The 26,976-nt window shown below is 35.4% G+C and overlaps 1 protein-coding gene and 1 pseudogene across 3 annotated transcripts in view; one reads left to right on the top strand and one right to left on the bottom strand.

Moving 5' to 3' along the window:
- The window catches only part of Lama2 (laminin subunit alpha 2), a 563,701-nt gene that overhangs the window by 310,041 nt on the left and 226,684 nt on the right, over nt 1-26,976 (bottom strand). For all 3 annotated transcript variants that reach the window (XM_033763224.1, XM_033763225.1, XM_033763226.1), the window contains 2 exons: nt 19,091-19,190; nt 11,914-12,074 (listed from right to left, as the gene is read on the bottom strand). In XM_033763224.1, the coding sequence (XP_033619115.1) occupies nt 11,914-12,074; nt 19,091-19,190 (261 nt within the window). The remainder of the gene's footprint in view (nt 1-11,913; nt 12,075-19,090; nt 19,191-26,976) is intronic.
- LOC117286078 lies at nt 7,431-7,533 on the top strand (annotated as a pseudogene).

The raw sequence follows: 26,976 nt of genomic DNA, 5'->3' as shown, positions 1-26,976 counted from the left end.
TCTCAGGCTTGGATTTCCTTTACTATTTCAATCTTAAAGCTTTCCTTTCCTTGGAGAACTAATTTTCCTCTCACCCATGTTTCTACAGCTCCCTGATCTCCTTTTGCAATACTGGTGGCTCAATGCAGGGCTGTCCCAGAGCTGTATCCCACCCTCCTTGATTTTATTTTGAGACTGTCTCACTAAGTTACCAAGGTGAGTCTCCAATTTGGGATCCTCCTGCCTCAGCCACCCAAGTAATGGGATTATAGTACACTGTCCGTTATATATCAGTTTAGTAAAACCACTAAAACATATGACTAGGTTTTTACAGATTATTCTCTTCAGTCTTATAGCATAATCTGTCCAGAGGATGAAATCCTATTTTTACATTAGCAGAAAATAAAAGAGGTTCCTCATACAACATTGAGCATTACCTTCACAGAAGTTCATTATGATTAAATGAACCTCTCAGTGGTAATGATCTTTATGCATACCAAAGTGCTATGCACAAGGTAGATGCTCAGTAAAAATGGTTTTAGTAAGCAAGGATTGGGAAAAATCGTAGGCTTGATAAAATCTGAGACCATTTAGGTAAAAACAGAAAAGAGAAAATGGCACAAAATAAGGACACATTTATAAGAATAAATAAAGAGGTCTTTAGATTCAAGGGAACTTGTTTAAAATTAACTTTTTGGCTCTTAATTTTCATGACTCACCTTCACTGGTGAGGGTGCTTAACAAGGAGCTGCCTCTTGCCCTGTTTTACGAGTTAAACATTAGACCTGATTTGTACACAAACTGAAGTCCCACTCCTAACATTCTTGCCAGTTTTAATTTCTAAGGTTGATTTCAGATATTGTGAGGTGATAGATGTCAGCAAAACTAAACATTTAAAACTGCGTGGAGAGATAAATCCCTAAAGTATTGAAGGGAGAACCTCCCAAGGGGTACACAGGCAGGGTATTGAAACACATTTATGATTAAGCTTGTCCTGTAGAGAACATTGTGCTGTCATTCCAGACACCACGTCCTTTTGTACTTGTTTCAATCTACTGTTCCTTTAGTCTAATTTGAAAGCAAATAACACCACTTTTCTGAGATTCAGACTGAGTTCAGCCACAGGAAATTTTAGATATTAGTTATATCTTATTTAGCTCTATCAGCCTGGTAATATGACCCTTAAAATTATGATTAAATAATTGCATATTCAATTTAACTTAATACCCTGCAGTACAGCACATTAGGGTAATTCTAGTAAACTACTAGTTCTACTGTAAAAGATGAATAGGTCCACGGCTCTGTCTTCAAAGATACTTGGATTTTTTTAAAAAATGCACTCACAATTGACTATAAGGCAAGGTAGAACTGGTAAGTAGATTCCAGAAGATAATTAAGTCATGGGAACATCAGAAAGTGCTGATTACTGCTATGAAGGATTCAGGAGGCTTTACAGCAGGAGTAGAGTTTCACCTCAACTTTGGAGCACGGTTTAAAAAGTCAGTTTGTTGGCAGAGATAGAATGAGAGCCCATGCTACCAAAGATATTTGGGGACAAGAGTTAATAGAAAAAAAGGAAAGGTCCATTTATTATTTATTCTTTCAAATAAGTGCCCTGAATACTTTTTACTTGCTAGTAACATTACTTAACACTAGCAACCCGGCATCCCTACCCTGTTATAACAGATACTCAAGGTTGTCTTAAGAGACAGGAATCTTATCCCCCAGAAATTGTTAAGTTGTTACTAGGCATCCAGCAGGAAATAAATCAACAGAACTATCTTTGAGATGCGACAGAAGCAGGTAAAATGACTGTGAAACGTGAGAGAGCGGAGCATAAAACTCTTTCATTTGTACATGATGCAGTGTTGGGTTAAATCAACAGTCTCGGGGTGCTTAAATCCTGAAAACGACAATGAATACGTCACAGGGAGGCACCAAGTAAACCCTTAGAATATCCTGCCTGGTAGGACTGTCTTTGTACCCTGCAGCATGGGGTCACATCTGGCATTTTGACACTGCAGTAAACACCTTTTTATTTAATTGAAGGGGAGGGGCCCTGTTACATCCGTCTGAACTCTGGGGTATGGGAGTCTGCGAAGTTAAGGTTTGTTAAATAAGCTTTCCATATCTATATAACAGTCCCCCAGTATCCAGCCTTGACGCTGCAACTTGGGTGAGCTTCCCAAGTTAGCAATCTAGGGGAGCACATGATGTGCGGAGAGTTCTGTGCTCTGCACGCCTTCACTGAAGAGGGTAACGCGGGTTTGCGCTTTGTTTCCCCTGGACTTTTTCTGGAGCATCTCTGGCTTTAATGATTTCAATTTGTAATCTTTCATGTAATAAATGGAAACATAAATAAAACAGCGTCTCTGAGCTCTGTGCAGCATGCTAGCCAAGCGCTGACCCCGAGGAAACCGACTCAGCTGGATACGATGATAGCGCATCTGTACTTTGGAGAACATGGTAGCGAGGTGGTAGCTTTGTGTTGTTACTGTGACAAACTCTGAACCAATATATTTTAAACCCCATTGCAAGTCTTCAAGCTAACCTGCTTTGTCTTCCCAGGCCCGATGCACTTCAATCCTGTTCATAAACCATTATCATCACTCAAAACGTCCTCATCCAGTGGACCTGGCTGCGTGTCTGTGTAGTGCCACAACTTTAAGTTTACACACTCCCCCTCTTTTTTCTGTTCTTTTTTATTGGCAGTGCCTCCCTTTCTAGTTCAGGGTGGCCCTGAACTTACTATGTAGCCCAGGCTGGTCTCAAACTCGTGGCAATCCTACTGCCTCAGCCTCCCGAGTGTTGGGGTTATAGGAGTGCATCACCATGCCCGGCTTTACAGTCCCACTTTTTATTCTTCAGTCTGTACCATGCTTTTGCTTTTGTTGGCTGTAGTTCCTGCTGAATTAAATTTGGCTCAAGGGTGTTTCTCTACCACGAGTCTCTGCAAAATGAACTGCAACCTAACATTTTTTCAGAAGGTTGAAAACTGAATTTCGAAGTCTGTTTATTATAACAGAAATTCAGGTCTCAGCCAATCACAAACAGCTGAGCTTTAGCCAATCGATTCACCAGGCCATCTACAGAGAAGACAGATGTTTAGATTTAACCACTCAAGCTATTTTTATTTTATTTTTGTTTTCGTCTACTCACACTTACTGCCTACTTGAGAGCAGAGGTCCCTGAATTTCTTCTGGTTCTGAGTGCTGTCTGATTCACGAATTTTTCTTTGTTTGAAGACACAGAGTTAAATTTAATTTATCAAGAGCTTTTCTTTTAGTGGTCCTTATCAGACTGAGGTAGATTCACTCCACTCCAAATGGCTAGGCTTTGATTTTTCTAAGGCTTTACTGAAGATAAATTTAAAACAACTAAACAGTAAATAAGGTGGATATAAGTTATACTTATAAATCATTATTTATGGCATACTTAAAGGGCCTTTTGAGGTCGATAAGAAGATGAAAAATGAAGGAGGAAAGCTTTTTATTTTTTTTTTAATCTTACCGAGTTTATTGGTACCTTTTAGGTATACAGTACAGTTACATTCATCCTTGGGATCTTGTACCTTTACATGACAGATCTTGGTTCTCATGTTTTCCTCATACCCCTGCCCAAAAGCTTTTTAGCTGACCAGAACTTTTCTTTCATCATACAGAAAACTAACTAGCCATATCAGATTCTATGATTTTTTTCCTTCACTAAACTCCCTCAAGACAGTGTATATGTAGATATATCAGTAATTTCTTATTTCTAAGATTGCATTTTGAAATTTTGCTTTTATAAAAACATAGGTTTAAAATGGTGATTAATAGAGAACACCACAGTCTGATATTTACTGTGTTTTATTTAATAGGGAGTAGTTCAATTCAAAGACAGAAGTGAATTGTTCCAGGGCTTCTATGTGACAAAGGTTCCCCATCTTTTTCCTGCATGCCAAATAAATCTCTTTTTAGTTAACTCCTGAAATTCATGCTGACATATCGATCCTGGTCATCTCAGTTACCATTCTTTGCACAAGTTTCCAGGGGCATCACTGCTTTTGCAGAACTTCTCTGTGACTCATAAACCTTCATCTACCACTCAGCCCTGACTGCGTATCTGGCTGATTCTTGGAAAATCCTCTTGATACGAATGGTCCAAGATGTAAACTTTTTAGCTCCCAAATTAAATGTGAAACATGTGCTTTGTGTAGAGCACCTTGAGGAATTTGATTTCCTTTTCTTTCAATATCAAGTTATCAATAAGCACCGTGCACATTATTTCTCATGTTTCCCATTGTTTAAAGGACTCATTCATCAGATGATTATTGAGGCTGTAAAATTGCCCTAAGAGAATGATAGCAAGTGACATCAAAGAAGTACAAAGATAACGTAAGAGAAGGTCAAAGGAAATCGGTGTTCTAAGGGGTACAGAGAACACCCTCTGCGACTGCCCACCAGTCCCATCACCAGAGTCCTCTGTGTCCCTACAAGCAAGCCAGAGAAGCCACAAGGTGGAACAGAAAAAGACAGTTTCCATGGTAAAAAGATAATGGGCTTCTCCAGCACTGTCTTTCCATTGAAATGTTATTAGGCATGGTAATCTACTAAAGGCCATTTGCAGAAAAAAAAAATTAGATAAATACAAACAGTAAAACTATCATTGTTGTTCTTTGCTTATTCTTTGTATTAAAAGATTGGCAGGGCCCACATCTTACTCCTTGTGACTTTCTAGTTCAGTTCCTAAAGCACGGGTGGGATAATTGGTCCTAAATAGTGAACAGTGACAGTGAGAGTGTCGTCTGAAAGACATACACCGGAATTATCACGAGATCCATCTTTCTTTAACTACTATTCTATCACTTCTTTGTATTGATCAACTTTAAAAGGAATTCTGAACATAATTTAATATATTTCCATAAGGCACTTTAAACGTTTACCTAAAAAAGTGAGGTCTATTCTATCTATGAGGTCTATTCTATTAAATTAGGATTTGCACTGGATAACTTCTGTCAATTTTGAAAAACATTTTATTCTTTAGCGTTTACTTATTATTTTTAATTTGCATACTTAATGATAATTTTTACACTGAAACCAATGGATAAAGTAGGATGATGTCCAGAAATTCCAAACCACTGAACCATTGTTCTCATTGATTATATTAAACATGAACATAATCAATCATAGTCCATTATTTTTTCCATTGTATAATTAATATTTTCACATCCATTCATACTGTTATATTAAAAAGTATCACTTTACTTCAGACCAACATCCTCAGTCTATTCAAATGTATTTTCATTACCATGTCCCTAAAGAGAGAGTTCAGTCATTTTTTTTTCATAATAATCCCCACCATGGGGTTTTAATCTTGCAGAAATACTCTGTGTATTGACATATTGTGTGAGTATGTTGGCTTCATGTGAAACATGAATGTTTTTTGCCCTTCAAGAACCAATTTTCATTCCCTTAGGGAAAAAATGTTTCTTTTAGACTCATTTTCCAATGAACATATTAGTAGAATGCCTGATTAAATATGTTGCGGCCTATCCTACAAAAACCATTTATAGAAGTTGCTGATGTCTTTTTCCTGAGCCAGTCTTTTCCAATGAAAAAAAAGTTGAATTCCAAGAATTTTACTAGTTTCTCTTACTTTTGATTTTTTGAAGTCATATTCTGTGGGGCCGATAGCAATGTTCTTTTTGCTCTAGTTTACTTGGTACAGTTTCTCTCTAGATAAATAGAGTCACAATAGTTTTCCTGCATTCTTTCTCATGAAGCTTCCTCCTTATAAATTAGGCACAACTTTAGCAGTACATGTTTAACTGTGATTGTTAATCACCTGGGAATTCTATTGACAATGTACCAAGAATATCTACAGTGACATTTAAGTTATTTTTTGTGATAATTGCTCCAGAAATTTTGCAGTCATGCTGGGCTTTTTGGAAGTGTGTAGTCAAGTACAGGTTTTCTTCCATTATGGCCTTCATTCTAATGCATCCCAATATTAAAAAACTTAACAAATGGAAAGATGATTAGTTAATCAGCAGTATTTGTTGAGTGCTTACTCTTTGAACATCCTGTTCCAAGGCTAGATAATGTATATTTGCTATGTTAGGGAGAAAAGAAAATAAATGAATATTGGTTTTCACTTTTGCAAGCCGAGCTTTTGATATTGTCAAAAATAATAAAACTCCTAACCAGATATTGGCTGAAATAAAAAGAGATTTTAATCGGCAGCTATGGTAATAGGTGAAAAGAGACCTCAGTATAGAACTGGGCTTCATTCTACATTCAGCAAAGATAAATTAGCATCTACAGCTTAGGACTACCTGGCGTTTAGTTTGTGGAAATTGCTACAAGGAAACATCAAGGGTAGGGGTGATTCTTGTCAAAGCAACTGAAAGGATGCATGCTGAGGGCAAACTTGAGTGCTCAGATACTAAGAAAGAGGGGGTCTTTAATAAACGGAGGTAGCAGGATTCTCGCTACAGCGGAGCCACACGTGAGGACCTGGCCCAAAGGGAAATGGAGTAAAAGAGAGGGCTCAGAAGAACACGACTAATGTTGCTCAAGGAGAATCTTTACTGAAAAAATACTACTGAGGGATTGTTTTCTGGTTGCTTCTATCCTTTCGCATGTAGAGATTTTCCGTGCTTTTTTCCCACAGGGTTTTTACGATGCATTAACCTTTTCATTGGTTTTGGATCACTTTCTTCTTTTTCATCTTTGTACCCAAATGATCACCTCGTTAACTTGTCAGACTTAAACCCTGAGCGTTTCTAGAATGAGCTTTCCATGAAGTGTATGTTTGATCCTGAATCTAAATTACAAATGTAAAGTTTTTAACATTCTGGACTTTGTCTCTCATAACAGCTACAGTTCAAATAATATTGTTAGTTAAAATATTTGATACTTATTATGAAATATTTTCATTATAGCTAGTGGCTTGTGCTGAACATCTTTTTCTGTATCACTTTAAAACTATGGTTGCATTTATCATGGCTATTTAGACATGAAATGGTTGAACGGGAGGGTTCTGTCATCTCACAAGGACTAGATGATGCCAATGGCTTCGGAAGTCCTGACACCGATTCACCTAAAGTAGTAAACATTTCACTTTCCTGGATTTTCATTGGTGTTGGGTATTATCATCTATCTTTGCATTTTAATATTTATTTTACATTCTTCAATCATTTTTTTAGGACAGCATTTTAAAAACATTTATTTCTAGTTTTCATAAAGCGTGTACTGCTGTCGAAATATTCTTGTTACGTTTCCTGTTTGGTTGTCCCTGATGCATAGACATATTACTGTTTTCATAGATTGATTTTTGTTTCCTGTCTTCTAATGAAACTTCCTTCTGGATTCAATATTGTTCCTAAAATAAATTGGTAAATCCTGCCAAACTCATGTGGAATCTAATTATTTTTGTGAGGCACTTAAGATCTTCTTTTTACTTCTTTAATCACTTCTTAGCCTTTTGGCTAAGATCAAGTGCAGTATCTGTTCTAATCAGTTTAATATTTTTACTTCTTTATCTTCTTATGCTATATAATAAGCAAGTTCCTTAAGATCATACTTTTAATTATCCATACAGCAGTGTCTAATCTATTGTTCAACTAATATATTGACTATATATGTATACATTACATTTTTTTTTACTAAACCAGTTTATTCTTTTATTTTAATATGTCACCCTGTTTTGTAGTATTTTTCTTATTCCTCACCTGCTTAAACTTGTATCATGTTTTCATGATGGTATATTTGACATATTTCTATTTTTTAGAACTTATATGACAAAATAGCATGACATTTTCAGATTATATGACTTTTTTTACAGACTATTCTTTAGTTCTTAGGATACAAATATTCTGATATTTGTGGCTATCAATTTCCTTTTGTAGTTATTTTCTTTTTATTCACTGTACTGCTTTACTATGAGCCCATTTTCAGTTAAAGCTGTGTTCCCTCCAATATAGCTTTTCCTTGAGCAAACTATTTGCTTGATTTATCACAGAACTCAAGCAAATAAAGAGAGAATAAGAGAGACCCCCATTCCCACGTGGCACTCCCATTTGGGAACTGGATTCCTCACAAGGCACTAAGTTTTACTGACCCAGATACCTAAAGAAAAAAGAGTTTCCCATCTGCCTCTCCAAATTGGCAGGAAGAATTTTCTAGTTCCCCTTTTACTGTCAGAAAGGATTTCCAAAGGCCCTGCTGAAAGTCAGTCAGTTGTCAGTTCTCTCCATCAAGTCCTAGGGAAAGCTTTAACCCCCAGTCTCTAGCCTCCATCCTAAAACTAAGCCTAGTCTGACATGCACGACTCCGTGGCCCTCACTGCTCAGTGTGGCTGGAGCTTGTGCTTTACTTCAATTCCTTTCCTGGAGTGGACACCTTGAAATGTTCCTTTTTTCCCAGAATCTAAATGTTTTTCAATTTTTCTGTTTATCCAGCATAACTGTGTGTTTGAAATAGCAGAAACAAAACAAGAAGTGTCTCCAGCCACTCAGCATGGCATTTAGAGTATTGGTCATTTAAGACTCACAGTAGAAAACATTGAATAATAAAGCACTTCGATAAGTGAGATATTTCTTTTCTATGAACCCTGAAATACTCTAATTGTGTTGGGTTAATGGAGTAAAAGTTCAAGTGTGTATTGTTAATGCAGTCATTGGAAATGAATATTCATAGACATTATTTTACATGTAATTCATATATTTATAAATACTTATTCTATATTACTAATCTCCATATCATTACTGTATGTACGTGAGTAGATATTCCTAATCAACCAAAATGCTACAATTTCTTTGAATTTCAGTTGCCAATAAAATTTTGCATAAGTAGCATTTTAATTCATGTTTTTTTTGTTTTTTTTTTTGGGGGTATCAGGGATTGAACTCGGGTCCTGTGTGCTTGCAAGGTAGGCCACCGAACCACTGAGCTAAATCCCCAGCCCTAATTCATGTTGTTTTTAATGATAAGTCAATGCACTTGTGCCAAATCGTGCTGTCATGAAATAGAGGGAAATGCTGCTTTCTTCTCTACTTTGGTAAGTGTTTCTTAGTATGTTGAAATATTCAGATATTGATTTTTCTTGTAAACAAGAAGTGTCAGGCACTTAATTATAGATTGCATGCACATTGTGATAAAATTCATTATATATTGTCATATAATTGTGCTAATTCATTTGTTATATGTGTATAATTTATAATTTGTACAATCATAGAGATCTTTTTAAACAGTTGCTTTCTACAAGTTTTATCCCAGAAAAAAAAAATTTTAAGAGCTGATACTTTTCTACTTAAAAAGTTAGAGTTGAAAGACATTTCTCTTAATGATGCTATTCACTTAATTTTTCAATCTGTTTTATGATTTCTTAATTGCTGTTTATGTTACTGTTTTAATTGCCTTTGCAGAGCTTCAAGTGTCTTTGTGGGAGGCATTTTTCTTATTAGGATTATAATCACTCTCTGTACAACACGGAGTCAGGCAGAGAGCTGGTATTAGCAGCTCAGGAGTTTTCCCTCTACGTCTGCTAATCACGACAGCTCTCTCACGCTAGCCTTTCTGGCTGCATTTCCTAAAGGCAATGAACAAAATGAGGCTGCCTCTTTGGTTATTACTTTTATTCAGCCTACCAGGCATCACTTTTCTCTGCATGGTAGATATACAAAAATGCTTCTTTTTTCCCCCTTTCCGTCTGATTTCCTATATTCTATAGACTCAGGTAGCTTCCTTTCTATGGTAAGCCTAGGTTACCCTGTCCTTTACTTGAGCAAGTGCGGGTTAGAAACGGCTGCAGAATTGTGGGAATGGAATAAAAGTATGCACTAGGTGTTTGGGTACATATTAGAGAAGAGATTGGAAGGTCTGTAGAATTACCCAGAAAACATTTAGGATAGAGAGGGAAAGGGCCCTTAAGGAAGCAATCACTCACAATCAGTGTCTGGTCTTGTTCTGCAATAGCAATTTTTCATTTCAGATAATATTGAAATGCTAAATACCAAACCTAGAAAATTTGCTTTCTTCCAGTACACGGCAGACCTTCTCCATGGGCTCCTGGGTTTCCTGATCACCAGTGTGGCCAGTAAGTATCCAGGTTCCCAGTCTCAGTAAATCAACACAGGTACATAATTTGCTCCTCATACAGTACATGTCTGCTTTTTTTAATTTATTTTTTTCAGCTTTAATTGAGTTTATTGGTACATTTTAGGGATACAGTACAGTTGCATTCATTGTTGGGATCTTGTACCTCTACATGACAGGTCTTGATTCTCATTTTTCCCCTTACCCCTGCCCTCCCTTCACCCCCTCCTCCCCTCCCCATCTACAAGCACTTTATTTCCATCTTTTCTTTATCTCACATTTTTTTCTTTTCCCTTATTACCCTTCCCCTACTCATCCTACCTTCCCTACACCTTTAGCTCCTTTCTTCCCATTTCTAAGTGTCAGTAATCTTATTAGGATCTTCTGTATTATTGCAGATTATTCACACCAGAGAAACTATTCGGTATTTACACATGTGTGCCTTATTTATTTCACTTAGGAGTATATCTTCAATATGTATCCATTTTCCTATGAATGAATCTATTTTCTCGTTCTTTATGGCTGAGTAATATTCCATTTTATAGAAAAAGCACATCTTCTTTATCCAGTTTCCAAGGGATGGGCAAATGGGCTGTTTCTAAGTTTTAGCTATTACAAACTGTGCCGCTATAAACATGGGTGTGCATATATCACTGTGATATGATTCTTTTAGTTCTTTTGGAAATTTACCCAGCAGAGGAATGGCTGGGTCAAATGGAACCTGAGTAATATTCCATTTTATAAAAAAAACACATCTTCTTTATCCAGTTTCCAACAGATGGGCAAATGGGCTGTTTCCAACATGTCTGCTTTTTAACTGTTATAGTGTTTAGCTCGATAATTCAGACATCCTTTTCTCAATGCATATGCACTTTAACTGAAATAACTTCATGTTAGAATGCCCATGAATGCATATAGATGTATCTGCCATCCAATATTTACAGCTGTCTACATAAGCCTCATAAATTAATAACAGTAGCATTTCTTTTAGTAAAGCCCACCTATGTTTGTAAACAGAGGAAATAAAGTTCTTTTCATTGGTATCTCATTACAGCACGCTCACTTTTTCAAAGAACTGCTCACTCTCTAGGTAATGTAGCTATGTACAAAACCATATTATGGAACCAATCATTATAAACTTAGTCAAGGTTATCATTTTACACTTGTTCGTGTCTCTGTGTTTCCTGTGAGTGCACACGCGGCAGGTGTAATGCCTCCCTTGGTGTTACCATGATGAGCTATTAGCCAAGCATGTGCAACAAATAAAGTCACAATTCTAAAAGTACTCTTGAGAGGAAATATTGAGCCTTTAATCAATTCCATGAGGCCTTCTTAGACTTTGGATATTAAGCAGAAGAGTTGAAAATGGTGAGAATTGTAACACCTATCTGAATTCAAATTTTAGGGGATTATTTAAAAATCAAGAAGGAAGCCCTTGACAAAATTATCTTAAGAATTAATTGCAAAGAAGTAGTAGATCTGAATGTAATGTTAAAGGGTTGCTATTTCTAGTGATATATATGTGTCTAGTATATATATTATATATGCATATATAAAAATTTTAATATAACAATAGATTGGCAATGGGGAGAAAAGTCCTTTTGTTATAAAATGATACAGTCTCTCAAGATGATTTATCTTCTAGATAGCTGTAGTTTTTAGATAAATGGTCGGTGACTTACTAAAGTGATCTGGTAAGCATATAAGGACACTTGTAGGAGTACCACCTGCAGAGTAGACCGGAGGCATTTACAGGAGATGTCGCAATTGCCTAATCCCAGCCAGCGTAACCTAGAAGCCGAGGGAAGTGACTTTCTGTCTTGGCAGTGGGACACTACTGGAAAAAATAACGTACCTTGCAGTTACACGGCCCAAGACAAGGGTCCTCGTCTGTGCTCCCTGAGCCGCTGCAGTTACAGGGCTGGCAGTTGGGGTAGCCAGCGTAACCCCTGGCACAGCGATCGCAGCTCACCCCTCCAAAGCCCGCTTTGCAATGACAGGATCCAGGGGCCGAACCTACAGGAAGAGGCATCACATATCCACATTTAAAAAATGAACACAAAGTTTTACCTCTTAAGGTTGTAATATCTTTAAAAAACATATTTTACCCCCAAATCAGATTCTTGATATACATCGGTAAATTTCAAACCAAAGACCCTGGAGTTTAAATAGAAGTTTACTAAAGAAATTATGCTGATGTAGAATCTGACAGGGACCCTCAGAATATTAAGAATAAAGAGAAAGGTGAAATCTCAAATCATCTACAAAACTACAGCCACCATATACCACAGCTACAGAAAGGCTGAACAATAATGAAAGAACAATTTCCTTAAACCCTACACTGAGGAGAAAAAACAGGAACTATGCATACCAGAGGGGTCATAAAATAAATCTCTCCAACACAGTATCACAAGATACTGTGGGGAAGAGGCTTTGGGATACAGAGATAGTACTTAACCAACAATTTAGCAATGATAATCCAAGGGTAACGTCGCTTTAGTATTACTAGACAAAAGAATAAATGTGTTCCTGGGGATGGATATATTGCATATGAGAAGTACAAGAGGGATATAAAAGCAGTTTAAATTTCCCTCGTTAAACAGTTATACAAAGAGAATGTAAGAGAATTATTATCCCCAAAACATCTTTGGTCTCTTCATTAATAATATTGTCAAGGATGTTGCTTGTTGTTAATGTCTCTTATTAAAAAAAAAAATAGAATGAATGAATACAAGTAATAGACTTCCAATAATTGGAAAAGAATAAGAGAAAAATCAATAAATATAGTCCATCAGCAAAAAGGAAGGGGGAATAAAAGGAAGGATATATGATTGTGGAAAGCATTAAACTGAACACTAGGAGTCATGTCAAAGATGCAGCATATCATGAACAATGATTCTATTCCTTTTAAAAATGTGCACTGTAATGTGTAATAGAGACATATAAAATGACCGGAAACAAAAACACAAGGACATAAATATATGTTAAGAAAGTATACAGAATAGAAAGAGACAGTTATAGTGACTTTAATTAGGGCCCTGTGTATATTGTATGTGATGCACTCTCATTTTGCATTAATAAAGATGCATTGAATGATTTATATTATTATATTTTTGTTCCAAATAAGCAGTAATTATGAATTCAAGTATACATAACAAAACATGCTGGAAATATTAAAAATTGTTAAAAAACCTATGGCTAACAATGGCGTTAAGCTATTTAAATATATACACAAAATAAAGCCAAACAAAAAATTTATATACAAAAAATTAGGAAAACAGAAAAATTCAATCGAACAATGTTCAGTTATATATGGCATCATATATATTTAACATAGCTTATTATTTACTAATCTACAAATTGTGTTTGTCAAGGTAGAACATATATAACATTTTAACATAAATTACTATAATTCGAGACATATCAAATGGTACAATAAGTTAAGATCAATTATGAATTTCAAGTCTGATTACATTTTATAAAAATGCCAATCACTATAAAATTAATAAATATCTCTAAAAGTCTTCATTTGCAAATTAAATGCAATGAAAATAGTTTTCCAGGTAGATTATACTAATAATGAGAAAGAAATTTAGCAATGTTTATTGGATATGAATAAAACAGATCAAAAGTCAACTTAAAGACTTAGGTCATTCCAATATTTTAAAAAATGATTAAGTACTATTTGAATCATGTAATTATAAAAAGAAAGGAAACAAGATGAGCCCAAGGCAGAAGGGAGGATTGAAAATTAAAAAAAACTAAAAGGAAATCTTGAAGCTAATTAGGATGTGAGAACAGGGAAAATCATTAAAGAATTAGTGGAAAAATTTTAATATCAAGTGATATTTACAAATTGTTTTCAAAGTTTCAAACTCTTACAGACCTGAAAATGGAGAGGTAGCCACCTGACTTTGTGGAGCTAGTTTATGAAGCTAGTATCTTGTATCAAAATAGAGCAAAGCTAAGCCAGAATAAAGATAATAATTGCTAACACATGGACACTTTTGTTATTTGGGCATTTTATTTAGCATTAGTCACAGGACATGGGTTAATTAAATCAGTAAGCAATACATCGAAGTGAGGTAAACATTATTGATTCTCTCATTTTACAAACTAAGGCACAGACAAATTGACACGCCCAGATAGCATGGCTGGCAGGTCTCAGATCCACACCAACTGAATTTAGGAGTCCTGATGAGAAAATGGCTAAGTAAAATAATCACCAGTCTGAATCTGAAAGTACACCCAAATGTCCTTTCATGGTGGTCAAGTAAAAATTTCTTCTGGAAATATAAATATTGGTTGTTTTTTTTTTTTTTTTTTTTTTTTTTTTTGGTTTTTTGAGACAAGGTCTCACTATGTAGTCCAGGCTGGTCTCGAACTCACAGCAGTCCTCCTGCCTCAGCCTCCCGAATGCTGGGATTACAGGCATATGCCACCGCACCTGGCTAAATACTGTTTAATGTTAACACATTCTTTTTGTTTTTCTTCAGTTCTGGGCATTGAATCCAGGATCTTCCTACTGAGATACATCCCTGACCCTTTTATATATTTTTATTTTGCAACAGGGTTTTATGATCTTGCTAAGTTGCCCAGACTGGACACTACCTGCAGCTGTCCTGCCTCACTCTCCCAGAATGCTGAGATGTGATCCACCATGGTGGCCAATAAAGTTCATTTTTTATGCATCACATTCACAAAGCACGTGGAAAATAAATCTGCCACTGTAATATAGTGCAATAGAGATTTTCAAATCAGTAAAAATTAATAATCTGATGTTACAATTTTTAGGTTATAGCTCTAGAGGAGTAAGAAGTTCCGATATGCTATTATTGCACGGTAAAGTTACTGCAGATAACAATGTGCTACATATTCAAAAAAGCCTGAAGAAATGAGTCGCAATGTTTTTACCATAAAGGATGTTGGAGGAGACAGATATGTGAACTTTAAACATGACATAATGTATACATGTATGGAATTATTGCATGGTTTCCCATATGTCCAAACTTTAAGTTTTTATGTATTTTAAGATTTTTCTGTTTTCAATTTAAAAATTGAAAATTTACCAGAAATCAGGTCACCAAGAACTGCAGAATGCTCATCCAACTTGTGTCTGGAAACTTTACAGACTAAAAGCCCACTCCTGTTCATCGTGAAACCAAAAATTGGTAGATACACTGATGGATGAAAGAGCGACTTTGCAGTAGTGAAATACAGAAAAATACCTTCGGAGGTGACAAAGTACAAAGCTGACCTCTAGCCGGTCACTTGGTTTATAAGCCGGTGTCCTTCCTGGAGCGGACTGGAAAATTGTAGATTGCAGGGGGCATGGTTTACGAAACAGTAATAAAAATCATAGGTCCTATAAAAGTTAAATGAGTCCTATCAGGTAATCTCATGGAAACGCAAGGCCCTCGAGAAGATGAACTAGAAGTACTCACACGTAACACAAAATACACACATACTAATGAGACCCGTAAGAAAATGGGAATCCAGCAACAGTCCGTAGAAAAATCAAACTACAGAATGAGGCTCAGACAGATAGCGCAGTGCTGCTAACAGATGCGGAACATAAAGTAAATATGAATTATAGGAAACAAGGAGGCAGATCTTCCGCAAGAGGAAAGGAGGCCAAGAGATTCAAGGAAAGAGGCAGGAGGGGAAGGGGAGCAGTCATGGAAAGGATTAAGATACGTTATGGACATGTGCCAGCTCCCCACAATGAAAGCAGGGTGATCGTTATATACTGCAAACATTTACTCAGAAAAAAAAACTACAAAAATTATTTTTTGGTTATAGAAATTGTACTACAACAAACATATATAGTGAAAAAACTATGTCTGTAGACATATTAAGTCAGTGAATAAAAACATATTTGAAAATAAAATGTAGATAGAAATTCTCCTTATAAACATGTCAAAATAAATTCCAGATGCATGCATAAATTGTTATTAAGTGAAATCATGCAAATGAACCAAAAATACATTAGTCTAGTCTTTGGATAGATAAGAATTTTGGGACTTTAAAAGCATGTAAGAAATCCAATAGAGGAATGTTAAAGTACATAATGATCATACTTAGTGCCATTATAATAACTAAAGAAGATTATCTGAATTTTAAGGGCTGATTATATAAAAACATTTCAATTCTGTAGGTTAGAAATCCTTTCCACAATAGTGAGAGACAAAGCAAATCCAGAAATTGTTTAACAAGTATGTTATAACATGTGGGTTTATAACAAGTGTGTTGGGTGTTTTTTGTTTTGTTGCATTTTGTACTTCTGAGGATAGAACCCAGGGCTTTGCACCTACTCGGTAAGCACTCTACTACTAAGCTGTGTCCCTAGCCCCTCATTATTTTTAATCTTTAGAGAGCTCCTACCTGAGGAGGAAAAGAATCTACCTCACACTGAAAGAAAACAAAGGAAACAAAATTCACAAAAGAAATATATGTATATTTCCTCAACTCAGGGCCAATAAGACCCTGGGATATGTGTGATTTCTACTGTTTAGGCAATTTGATTAAGTAGTTCAGACCATTAAACCACATTCGTATTTTTCTAAATCAACAGCTCAGACTAAGCACGAAGGCGAAGTTTATTACAAGTGTGTGTTCAGTTTCACAACTCAGGTCTCTAATGTATAATATGAATGAAATTACACTACAGTGTTGATTGGATTTCAATTTTAAAATGGAAAGAATTTATTTTTAATCTAAGCATTGCTGTTTATATCTTTGAAAAGATAAACGTGAGTGACAACTGCAGAAGTCTGGGAAAGGTCAAGATGGTGTCCTTGTCATCTTTATATATCAGGTCTCAAGAGGCAAGACCTGCATTCAATAGATCGTGAGATGGGAATTAAGCTTTCTTTCTAACATGATGAAAGTATCACAGAAGAGATCTAACATAATATTGGGATGGTGGAAAGAAGGAAGGGAATATGAATGAAACATTTTTCTTTCTTTCAAGATGGAATCAATATGAAAACATTTTGATGACACAAAACTGATAAGAATAACATCATTTAGAGTTTGGAGGTAATGCTCAGGAACCGAATAAGAAAAATGGTTCACTGCAGTTAAATTGGAAAGACGATGGGAGGAAAAAAAAATTGAGAATGTCGCCATTGCTGAATATTTTACCCCATTCCTTAAACATTTATTTTACTATGTATTTTTTCTGGCAATAAAAATACTTGTATACAAAGGTCTTAATTAAAGCACTGGTTAAATAAACAAATATTAGAAAGAATTTAATGTTTAGCATAAAGTTGAATTGGTAGATAGGTACAAACATACTCTGATGTATTATTTAGGTGCTGGAATCAGATTTCAGGGAAGATTTTTAAAAGACTGGAAGAAAACAGCATGCAAAGTAAAATGGAGCAATACCAAAAATTCTCTATGCAATATGACAAATATATTAAAAAATGTTAAAACTAGTATATCTGCTACATTGCCACTGAATTAGATATTCAGTTTTTATGTTTCTATTTTTATAGCTTTGTAATGATATACTTATTTTAAAAGAGGACATTAACGTAACTGAAGTACACCTGAAATTATCCCTGTGACTTAGTAATTACCAAAAACAAGAGGGGGCCTAAAACGACAAATGATGCAGTAGTAGTTATAGTTTAGATGGAGAAGGTCCCCCCAAAGCCTTACGTACTTCACGGTGGGGGCTTGTGGAAGGTGACAGGAGTTTTGGGGCCCTAGAGCTGACTGGGTTTTGGGAGACGGGGTCTGGCAGGAAGAGGTCATGCAGCTGGATGTGGCCTAGAAGGGTGCCCCCCTCCTCCCTGTCTAGTCCCTTCTCCCTCTGCCTCCCGGCTGCCATAACATGAGCAGCTTTCCCTCCGCCATGCCCTCCTGCTGTGCTGTCCTGCCTGGGAGCCAACAGAGCATGGATCAAAATGCCAGCCAAAATAGACTTCTTCTCCTTTAATTTGGAATGTAAGATATTGTGTCCCATTGACAAGAAAGTGACTAAGACAGCAATTCATTGTTTGTATATTAAAACACATCAGATTTTAATCTTTCAAGAATTAAGGTTACATATTATGCTTAAATTGGTAATCCTATAGTTTCATAAAGAAAGCAGGCAGGCTAAACTAGATTCCAAAGGAGAAAGTTGTAGGGGGAAAGACTATATTGTAGTCATGATTTATTTTAGTCTTTCCAAAGAAGACAAGAATTCACTCTGTGAGACATAAAGAAACAGTTCCACACACATGTTATGAATTTCCTATTTGAACTTAGAGTAACTGCTTTAGAATTGGCTCCCAAACATTTTATAGCAAGGGATTACACTGGCATTGGATTCCTTGATGTTTGGAGATCATCATGAATTCCATTACACAAAGTACTCAGCTTAAATTAATGTCAACCTCCTTCACCTCTTTAACTCGTGACTGTTATATGTCTTATCCCTTAGGCACACTTCTGGCTCTCTAATTTATTGCTTACGTCTCCAGATATGATCTGTATTCGCCTCCCATCAGAACACCCACCCTTCAATGAATGCTGCCACTTTACCCTAGAACTCACAGAAGCTACAAAACAAGAAATGAGATAAAAAGCTTGTACACCTACAGATGTGTGATTCCCACCCCACCCTTGCAGGCAGATACATACAGTCATGTATAACATCATGTTGGTTTCCTCAGTGACAGACATCCTGTATGACAATGGTCTTAGAAGACTGAAGCGCCCAATGAAGTTTTACTTTATGTGCATTATGACATTCAAACAACAACAAAATCAGCTAACGACACATTCTCCAGAACTTATTCCTACCATTAAGTGACAAGACTGTGTACACACACACACAGACGTACATACACAAATCATCAGACTTCTTCTTGCTTTTTAAAGCATGCTAATTAACATAACATTAATTATTAAGAGAATAAAAACCTGCTTCCTGGAGTGCACACTGCTATGAAGACAGACTTAAGAAGGCTTTCTATGTGCATGCACCATATTGGCTTTTAAGGTCCTGCCCTGGAGCCCTAGACCGTCCTCACCTAGGCGAGCGGATCTCTCATCCTTGACACAGATTTCACTTAGGGAACCGGCTGCATCACAGTGACAAGGCTGGCATGGTCTCGGATAATTTGGTGATACCTAACAGAAATATTAAAAAGCTTTCAGTCAAATGTGATAAAAACAGCAATATTTTTCAATTCAGTAAACCTGAAGGTTAAATTAGTTTTATAGTATATAAAATAATTTGAGAAAATCATAAAATGTGACGTTTACTACATGTTTAGAATTTCTAAAATCCAACTTTTTCAACATATACATAAAGAGGATGGCACAATAAACTTTTAGTATATGCTATAGATTCAACAGCTATCAAGATTTTGCCACGTGAGCTTCATCTTTCTTGCCTTTGCTGCATTTTTTAGAAGAAATTGACAATAAAAAGCTTTTAAATGCTACAAATTTGAGGATGCATCCATCTTGTTTCACCAGAGTATTGTTATCATAACAAGGAAAAATGATAATATTTTTTGGCTAGTCTAACTATATTCCATAAAATGTCTTCTGGGTTTTTTGCTTTTTACTACACCACAGTTTAAAATCAGCAATTTAAACTTTCTGCCCAATCTATTTTTAAGAAATTCTTTCACATTGATCATGATATGATTATTTAAATAGAAATTTATGTTTGGTGTACTATAATACTATTAAATATATAAATTAAAAACTTGGTTTTCTAAGAGGCTGTATAACTAGAGAGGAAACAATGAAAACTGTGCAATTTGGGAAACATGAGCTCATTTCCCAGTGTGGCCACTTAACAACTCGGTGACACTGTACAATTTATTTACTTCCTTATGATATGAGGATAATAAAAACAAATACAAAAATGTTCTGTAAATTAATTAAAAGGAATGACACATACAGCATCTCATTAGACTCCTGGCATATAATAAATACATAACTAGTAGCTTTTACTGCTTTATTTTAATTAAACAAACTTAAACTATGCTCATATGTGCATATATGTGTTTTCCAGATGGAATAAGAAAAGAACCAAAATAAATTAATTGTCCAGGAAATACTGAGATGGTACTGCATATAGTGTCCACACCTATGTACCTCTGTACATATATCCATACATATACGTACACACATAAATAACGTAAGTTCATTTACAAGTGGAAATTTGTTAGCTGGTACAACTGAAGGCATTAAAATTAGAGTTATTTACATATCTGCCTGGATGTGGATCAGATAAGTTCATAGAGCAGTTTCAAAATCATCATTTGTTCAAACACATTCATTTCTCCCATTACGAAGTAAGGATTATGCACAGCACAGATTGGAGACCTGGTTGCTGCCTTAAATTTATAGGATTAAGATTTGAAAGACAGTGACTAAAGAGAATATGAAATAGACACACCATCACAGCCTTATGGGACAAAAAATACAACAACACAAGGAAATCAAGCAGGGCTTTTGAGAAAAATTAACATTCTACGAAAGCTTCAAATATGAGTATCAATTTGAGAATAGAATTTGAGAAGAAAGGCTTTGTACTCAGAGAAAACACCAGGACATTAAAAAAAAAAAACAAAACTGGCACAATACAAAAATGTCGCTTTGGATAAAAATCTGACTTTTAGAAATATGAATTATGATCTCAATGATGAGCTTCAGTAAGAAAAGGCACTCTACCCACTATCATATCTGTAGCCATTGGAAAAATCTGCTTGAATTAGACAGCTCATCAAGAAAGCTAGTCTATGAGATTCTACAAATATCTCTACACTCATTTTTAATCTTATCAAAGTAATTCAGGTTATAAGTCAATCCTCTAAGTAAACACTGTATGATATTTCCATATATATTTCATATGTAAAATGTATGCATGTATCAAATTTATATATTCATTACATAAATGTAAAATCAATTTTTGAAACAATAATTTTAAGACCATCTATGACATAAGTTATGTGCCAATACAAAAAACTGCCTTTTCATAGCTTTATTGACTTCATCCCGAATAGTAAGAGACTACAATACTTGCATATAAAAAATTTAATTTAGCAAGAGTATTTTACAAGTATCAAAACACCAAAATCTCATGCTGATGCACTTAATTACTACTCTTGTCATAAAAACTTGATCAAGCTTCCAGGTCTGATTTAATATTTTATCTTGTATGAGAATAATACATCATCAGATTACAATGATAAATTGCAAATCTTGGACAAACCATAAAAATTAAATTATTTGAAGGCCTGTGTGAATAATTAAAAGCAGGCAGAAACTAGAAGAATGTGACGTTTGAAAGTAAAAAAAAAAAAACACAGAAAAATATCTATCCCAAGAGAGGGCCAAGACCAAATTCTTCCTAAATGCACCTGTCAAACACTTAACAATCCATTGTTGGATAGATGCACACCCAGACACCAAGGAACCCAGGGGAAAAAGCTGAACAAGATGAGCAAAATTTTCAGATGCTTCTCACCATAGAATAAACAGAAATTGGAGTTTAAAATCAACCAAGTTAGAAATGTTAATCAGTGGGAACTACAGGTTACAATGACCTCCATGGGAGAAGAGGCATTTGTTATTTGTTATTTGTTTTTTTGTTTTTGTTTTTGTCTTTTTTGGTACCAGGGATCAAATTTAGGTCCTTGAGCTTGCAAGGCAGACGGCAGAACTGCTGAGCTAAATCCCCAGCCCTAGAAATGTCAAATAAATACCCCAAGTTTTCTTTGTTCTAACAAATATAAAAGAGCACCTTACCAAGTTTCAGGTGTCACTGAGTAAGCTTACTACAACTGAAAACACAACTCAAAACCTCCACAGGAAGATAATAAAATGTAGGATCTCTACACTGAACAGTGGACCCTCAAGTTACGACCGGCCTGACATATGAACAACTCGGGTTAATTAGGTTAACTGAAGATTCATCTGCCTCTTGTTATCTATAGTGTATACCCAGGTAAATATCCAAATCTGAGCTGTACTGACTTACAACCAATTTGAGTTACAACCAGCCCTTGAGAACCAATTTAATTCATAAGTCAAGGGGCCACTGTACTATCCAGAATGTCCCTTAAAAACAATAATTACACCACATGCAGGGGTGTTGTGCTCCTGTAATCCCAGCACCCAGGGCAGGCCAAGCAGGAGTTCAACTTCAAGCCCTGCCTGGGATACTCAGATAGGCCCTGTCTCAAAATTTTAAAAAAGGGCTGGAATGCTGCTCAGTGGTAGAGCACCTTCAAGTTTAATCTTCACTGTAACAAAAACAAAATAAACAAGCAAATGAATATAAATACTTATATAATAAAAAGAAACAAAAAATCCTTTTATATTTGTTAGAACACAGAGAAACTAATATACTTCAAAGTGTTATTGCAGGTATTGTAAATATATCCAAAACATAAAGCAAACGAATGTTTATAATGAGTGAATGGATAAAATACTTTAGCAGAAAAACGGACACTATAAGAAATATAATGCCTGATAGTTGAATAAACATATAAGGTAATGATGGAAAAACAGAGTGAATGTTACAGTTAAATAATTTATTGCAGTAAATAGCACATTGCCCTTGATCCACCTCAGAACCCTCCCCTGCCGCTTATCCCCTCATTTTTACCCCTTTCTATAGAGCAGCTCTGGAGGCCCTCTTTCATGAGTCTTGGTCTTGAATCCATTCTAAGTGCTTACTTCTCATGCTCATTTTGAATTGGGGGAAAAGCCAGACAGCTCACAATGCTAGATCCAGTGAGGAAGGTGGGTGAGGACACAGCATAATGCCTTTCATAGGCTGCCCTTTTGCTGGAGGGCACACAGCACCTGCATTCACTTTTGTATTTTTTCATAACGTGTAAAGAGTCTCATTGATGCTCACCTCCAGAGCTTCCTCAGAAAGTGAGGAGAACAACGGGATAGTTGTGTCTGAAGTGAGGGGAAGTATTTTGAGGGCATTTAGTAGCAAAGTATCTTTTACTGTAAGAATTTCTTTTTATATCTGAACACACACTATATTTTTTATCAACCCTTATATCTGCATTTCAAAATTCTCTGGCTGCATTTAATGTCAGATTATAAATGACAAGAAGAAAACTCTTCAAACTAAAAATGTATGGCAGGTAAGTAACCAAACGTAAAGAATAGATAAAGAGAAACCTTTTTAAAACAACAGCATGGTCTCATTAACCTATCAGGTACAGTCAAGGAACATGATGTGCAAATAGTTGGGCCCCTAGAAGAGAAGGAGAAACCGTGGGTCGAAAAGTATCTTTTAGGAACTAGAGCCTAAGATTTCCTAAATGTGGAATTAACTCCCAATGTATTGCTCCATGAAGCTCGGTGAATTGAGTGAGTTAATCACAAAGAAATCAAATATAAACGTATGAGTCTGAGGCTGGAATGCAATTTGCAGGGACAAATAATGAAATGTGGTTTCGTAAGTCATATAAGATTTCTCTTTCTCCCCCTCCCTCTTCTATCCCTCATCTTTTTTTCCTCTCTTCCTATTCCTCTTCTAATAAACCTTTACAATTGCCCCCCCCAAAAGGCTTAGCTCACAGACCACATACAAAGAAGCCATAGGTCAGATTGGTCTAAATGCCAATTTTCCAGTAAGTGGCACAGCTCTTGAAAGGCAGAAACAAAGAAAACGTGTTAAAATTAGCTAGTGAATTAGACAATGTTATCATTTCTGTCTAGATGCTCCCCTAAAGCTTTCTTAGCCCATGGGTGAGGCTTTGGGGAGCTGTAATCTGAGGTCTCATCTGATATCATGGAAGTAGGACACTTATGAGTGGATCTGTCCACTGAAGAGCTGATAGTTGAATGTGATGGTGGGAGGTAAAGACTGGCTGGAGGCAGAGCTCCCTGGCCTGGAAGGGTCTACTGTACCTCCCTTGTCCTCTCTCAGTCTCTCTCTGCTTCTTGCTCCCTTGTCCCTCTGCCACCCGCTCTGCCATCCTACCTGCCTTGGAACCAGCCCACTACAGACTGAAGCCTGTATAAGCTGTGAGCTGAAATAAAGCTTTCTTCCCATGATTTGTGGAGGCCAGGTATTCTCAGTGAGAAGCTACCTAAGACAAAGATACATTATCTATTATGTTCTACTCATGGAACAAAGATACAAACGGTGGCTACAATCTCTGAAGCATCCATGAAATACTGGTGGCACATTTTTAGAGCGCTAGAAATAACTACAATCTAAATACAATGAAACTACTCTTAAATGATGACAGTAAAGACATATTTAGATTTTTAAAAATCTAAGAACTTGTTACTGATAGTTCTATGCTACAAATAATGCTAAAGGAAACCTTCAAGCATAAAGGAAATGGATATGAAGATGAACTAAAGGTTATTGGAAATGGGTGGAAAGATAGATATTGTAAAATTACCATTTTCTTCTCTGCATTTCCTTTTTTTAAGTCAGTTCAAAGAAAAATTACCAGCTTTTACTGGGAGTTTACGTGCAATATGTGAAAACAGATCCAACAGGGAGATGTAGATGGAACTATGCAATTGTGGAGTTTTAATCGTATGTGAATAGTAACTCTGAACAAAAAGTGGGTAAGAATGTATATTGTAATGTATATTGTAATCACTAACACATAAATTAAAAAAAGACAATACCAAGGGATATTGCCAAAAATATTCTAGCAAAAATAAAATACTGAAACATATTTGTTTAACACAAGAACAAAGAGCAGAACAAGAATTTTATGGAAAAAAATAGCAAAAGCTCCAACATAGTATTAATTACATTATGTTGGTATAGCTCAGTAGTGATGAACATATGGCCGTGCACTGCACTGGGCTGCTAGTATCACTGGAAGCTCTAAAAGATTCAACATCACTGATAAAGACTAAACACGCAATTTAAAAAGACAACAGGATAAAAAAGCAACACACATCTATTTTATAAGAGATCTGCTTTATGATAAAGATAATGGAAGTAAGAAATTGAGAAAGATACAGAATTAGCATAAGAAAGCTGTTATAGCTCCATTACTAAGGACAGGAAGCAGATTTTAGGAACAAAAGTTTATCTGAAATTGAGTAGACATCTTTAAATTATTAAAATGTCTAGTTATATGATGTAAAAGTACACAGATATGCAAGATTCTAAATATGTGTGCACCTTGGGCTGTAGAGGGAAAGGAACCCTTCTCCACTGTTAGTGGGAGTATAGACTGGTGCAACCACTGTGAAAATCGGTATAGAGATTCCTCAAAAAACTGAAGCTAGAAATTCAGTTTGACCCAGTTGTTCCTCTTCCCAGAAGAATTAAAAAAGCATCCTATCACAGCAATATTTATACACCCATGTTTATAGCAGCACAGTTTGTGCTAGCTAAAAGTCGGATACATCCCAAATGCCCATCAACATGTGAATAGATAAAGAAGATGTGGGTTTATTTTATGCAAGGGAGTACTGCTCAGCCATAAACAAATACAACAAAATGTAAAAAGGAATCTGCAATTGTAATTGGACACATCTATATTGATGTCAATTAACCAGTTCAAGGCAAACTCCAAATGTGTATGTTGGATCACCCAAGATCACAAACTGAATCTTGAACTAAATCTCCATAAACTTCGAAAGTATGATATTTTACACAATATGTTGTACCTGTTAGTCATGTAGAACTCAATAAAATATGTCATTTAAGAACACTAAATATTGGAAATTAACAAAGAAGATTTCACAAAAGGAATTGAAAACTACTTTAAATAAGAGCTAATGAACATAAGAACATAAAGTCTTTCTGAATTCACAGAAAGCAACTAAAAAACTGAGAAGGAAATACGTGTGTAAATCCTTATGTTATAAAAGAGAGATTTAAAAGTGATAAATTTCCAAATCAATATACAGTAAAATAACAAGAAATTTAAACATAAAACAGATCGAAGGAACAATATAAGTTTAAGAGCAGATATCAATAAATATAGAAAAGAGGCAAATATTTTTAAAAGATTAAGAAAATTGATAAACTACAAGCATAACTGATCACAAAAAAGATGAAGAAATAAGATGTAAAAATTTTAGGAATTGAGATGATATCAGTGTAGACACAGCACATTGAGAATGCTAAGGAAATATGTTTTTAAAAATTATGGCAAAAGTTCAATTACTTGGATGAAATAAGGGCTTTTAAAAATACAACATATCAAAATTGACTTACGAAAAAATATAAAACCTACGAAATTTCATATGTAATAAAAATTGAATACACTATCAAATTTATTTATACAAAGAAAACAAAAGGCTCAGATAAATTCACTAGGGAATTCTATCTCAAAATTATACAAAACATTTTTCAAAAATTCATTTCAATCTTACACAAATAATTTTATAAATCAAAGGAAGAGAAAGCATTTCCCAAACTCATTTTGTGAGCTTAGTATGCCACACAGAAACAAAGGCATTACAAGAAAATGAGATTATATAATATCCCTGTAGGACGATACAGCAATTCTTCACTAAATAAAATCACCCAACACAGGGAAATAGTAATATTAATAATTACATGGAATTGAATCAACAATGAAAATCCAGTTCAATATTTTATAAATCAATCAATGAAAATTGATCATATTAAGGGGTAAGAGGAAAATACTTATATTTATTTCAACAGAGTAGAAATACACTTGTAAAAATGCAATAACTCTATAATAAAAACTCTCAGCAACCTAGGAATAGTAGGGAAGTTGCTGTATCTGATAAAGGGCATCCATTAAAAAATCTACAGCTCACAGTGAATTATTATGTTTCCTTTTAAGATTGAGAACAAAATAAACAATGTCAACACTCACCATTTTTACTTAAAATTGGCATAAATATTGTAGGAAAAGAAGCAAGCTTGAATTTATTTGTAGGTATCAGTTTATGGGTAGACTTCTAAAGGATCAAG

The sequence above is a fragment of the Fukomys damarensis genome, unplaced genomic scaffold (genome assembly GCF_012274545.1).
Source record: "Fukomys damarensis isolate Sample0158 unplaced genomic scaffold, DMR_v1.0_HiC HiC_scaffold_14, whole genome shotgun sequence".
NCBI classification, from domain to species: domain Eukaryota; kingdom Metazoa; phylum Chordata; class Mammalia; order Rodentia; family Bathyergidae; genus Fukomys; species Fukomys damarensis.
The sequence above is the reverse complement of the archived record's forward strand: the minus strand, read 5'-3'. Positions and strand labels throughout refer to the sequence as shown.